Here is a 2,790-nt window from a genome sequence, read left to right on the forward strand (position 1 = left end):
TCTGTTTTAATCACGTTCAACTTTTTTCTGAACACTATTTTATAGGCTCGATAAAAATTTTGTTGTAAAAAAATGGTGAAAAATATTTTTATTTTCAAGAACAAAAAACCTAAAAAAGTTAAATACTTAAAAAAAATTAAATTTTAAAGTTTTTTTTTTTTAGAAACAACATAGTTTACTGTGGGCAAGTTTCGTAAATATTTGTTTATAAGAAAACCCAAGAACATGTATGATAAAAGTATACAAACTTTGTTTTACATTGTTAGAGTAACAAGGTTTTCTTGTTTAATTCATGGAAAAATAAACAAAAAAACTATAAGTAACCTATACAACTACATTGCCTTGTTACAACATTACGATAAAAAATTAATAACATAAAACAACTACTCACACTTAGTTAAGAGGATGCTTTTCACTAATGAAAAAAAATATTAGTTTCAATCCGTGTACACCCCCGTTTTTATTTAAATACTAAACAAAAACAGCTAAAAAATTATTCTTCTACTTACAGTCTATAAACATGATTCAACTGCTTTTAGCTCAATACCAGAGTGAAAACAACTCGCGTGTTATCAGATAAGTTTATTGGCGAAACCATCACAAATATTTTACATATCGGCCGAGGTGGCGGTCTGTTGGATCCACGAGTAGACGTGGGAGTTCTTGGACCAGGCGGACGGGTACCTGACGTTGCAGGTGCTTGAACCCCATGAGGTGTTGCCGACCAGGTACCAGGTTCCGTTGTCGTTCACTGCGAGTGGACCACCTGAGTCTCCCTGAAAATTTTAAGTTATAAGCTTTCATTTTAGTAAATTTCAAAACTTACTGAGTATGGTGATTTTTTTATTTTTTTTTATTAAATGTTAAAGTAATTTTCTTAAAATATTATTACTTTGTTAATTTTCGAGGTATAACTTAAGTTTCAATCTATAAACTTTAAATCCAATACAAACTGTATTAATGTTTACAAGAATTTCTATCAGTGTTTAAAAATTTAACTAATCTTTAAGTGTAAGCCACGTTTTTTAGACTTTATAATTTAAAAAAAAATTTCTGTCGTAACTTGAAAGCAACAGCTTTTTTGTGAGCCAATTACCAGCTTTGCAATAACAAAATATACAAACAAAAACTTTTAAACCTTACAAACACTAAAAATGGTCTTCCTCTTTTTATTAAATTTTTTTAAATAATGTTTAATATGTATAACAAACGTTGCATCCGCTGTTGCTGGTTGAAGCTCCGGCGCACTGCATGCGGTCAGTGATGACGATGACGCCGTCCCATGCGGCCTGGCAGGTCTCGACGCTGTCGAGGACGGTGTAGGCCATCTGAAGGTCGCGAGGGATGGAGCTGATGGCCCCGGTCTTGCCCCACCCGGTGATCAGGGCTTGGGTTCCGGCTGGGTACTCCTTGCTGGCCACTTTGATGTATTGGATCTGTTTGTAAAATTATTTTGCAATAAAAAAATAGATGTAAGATATTAAAATTTTCTTGAAAATTACAGTGATTTAGTTTTTTCCAAAATTTTTAGTTAAATGATATTATTTTTCCGTAAAAAGCCAAATCTGAATATCAAAATAGTCTTACGTCGCTATCTTCAGCAACAGATTCTTCGAGAGTGATGACGGAATAATCCCAATCGATGACGCTCTCGTCGTAGTTGGGATGGCAGGTGAAATCTCCGGCGACAACTTTCTTTGGGTTGCGGTAGTCAGTGGTTCCCATGGCGACGTTGATGCGGCTAAATTCAGACAAAGCTTAGACTTACGACATTTTTTTTAAGTTTTATAACATATCATTTTAAATAACTTTGGTTTTTCCATACATTAGTAACTACATAAAACTGAATAAAGAAGAAAAACAAACGGGTATTAAATATTGTATGCTTTGTTGTTTTGTATTTTTTATTAGGTTTTCAAAAAATTCTCACCCCAAGTTGCAGTGGCAGGCCGACATGACGTGTCTTGATCCGATGAGGGATCCTCCGCAGAAGTGGGATCCGGTGCGTTGGAGGGAAACTTGCCATGGTGCGACACTGGTATCCGGTGCGTCCTGACCGTTGACGATGCGGTTCTGCAACGTGGTCACGTGGTTGCGGCTTGGGTGGGCTAAAACGTACATTTTCGTTAAATTGTTAAATCTTTTAAATTAGTGTGATCATGAGTTGAATTTTTATTACTTTATTTCAATTAAAGTTTACAAGTTTTCTTTATTCGAAGTATTATAATAAAATGTTATACTTGATTGTTTAAATGTTTTTTTAAACGTACCTGCTGCAAGAGCAAACAGACAGACGAAAATGTACATCATTTTGATACGAATAAGTTGAAAACCTTCTCGTAAGTGCAGTGTGTAGTTTTAGCGTCGGTTATATACCGTAAAGTGTTTGCTTGTGGTGCATATGAACGTTGTTTGAAAACAACATCTGTGCAGTTCCCATTCAAAGTAATGCTTGCGTTAAGATCTTAAAAGCTTAAAAAAGCTGCAAACAGTTAGAAACAAAGTAAACAAACATTTACGAAGTTTCAATATTGTAAGCATTTAAAAATATAGCTGTGTTATATAACTTATCGTGTTGAGTAAATACTTTTTGCTCGTTTGTTTTTTTAGTGCGACCCATACTATTTTAATTTAATAATATTTTTGTCGTAAACAAATTTTCAATATCACTCACTAAAATAATATTTTATCATCAAATTAGCAGAAAAACAACTTAGTCTTTAAATTTCTAACGTAATTTAAAAAAAAAAATTTGAAAAATTAAAAAAAACTCTTTGCACTAACATGTAT

At 33.3% G+C, this 2,790-nt stretch overlaps 1 protein-coding gene across 1 annotated transcript; it reads right to left on the reverse strand.

The window, feature by feature from the left end:
• Positions 1-608: 608 nt before the first annotated feature.
• Positions 609-2,310, reverse strand: LOC145836295 (chymotrypsinogen A-like). The gene is made up of 5 exons (XM_082944113.1): positions 2,271-2,310; positions 1,931-2,108; positions 1,588-1,741; positions 1,212-1,436; positions 609-776 (listed from the first exon to the last, which is right to left on the reverse strand). Exons 1-5 carry the CDS (start codon positions 2,308-2,310, stop codon positions 609-611), a joined length of 765 nt encoding a protein of 254 aa, XP_082800239.1.
• Between the last annotated feature and the right edge of the window lie 480 nt (positions 2,311-2,790).

This window comes from Thalia democratica, chromosome 1, assembly GCF_965202585.1.
Source record: "Thalia democratica chromosome 1, ktThaDemo2.hap1.1, whole genome shotgun sequence".
Classification (NCBI taxonomy): Eukaryota; Metazoa; Chordata; class Thaliacea; order Salpida; family Salpidae; genus Thalia; species Thalia democratica.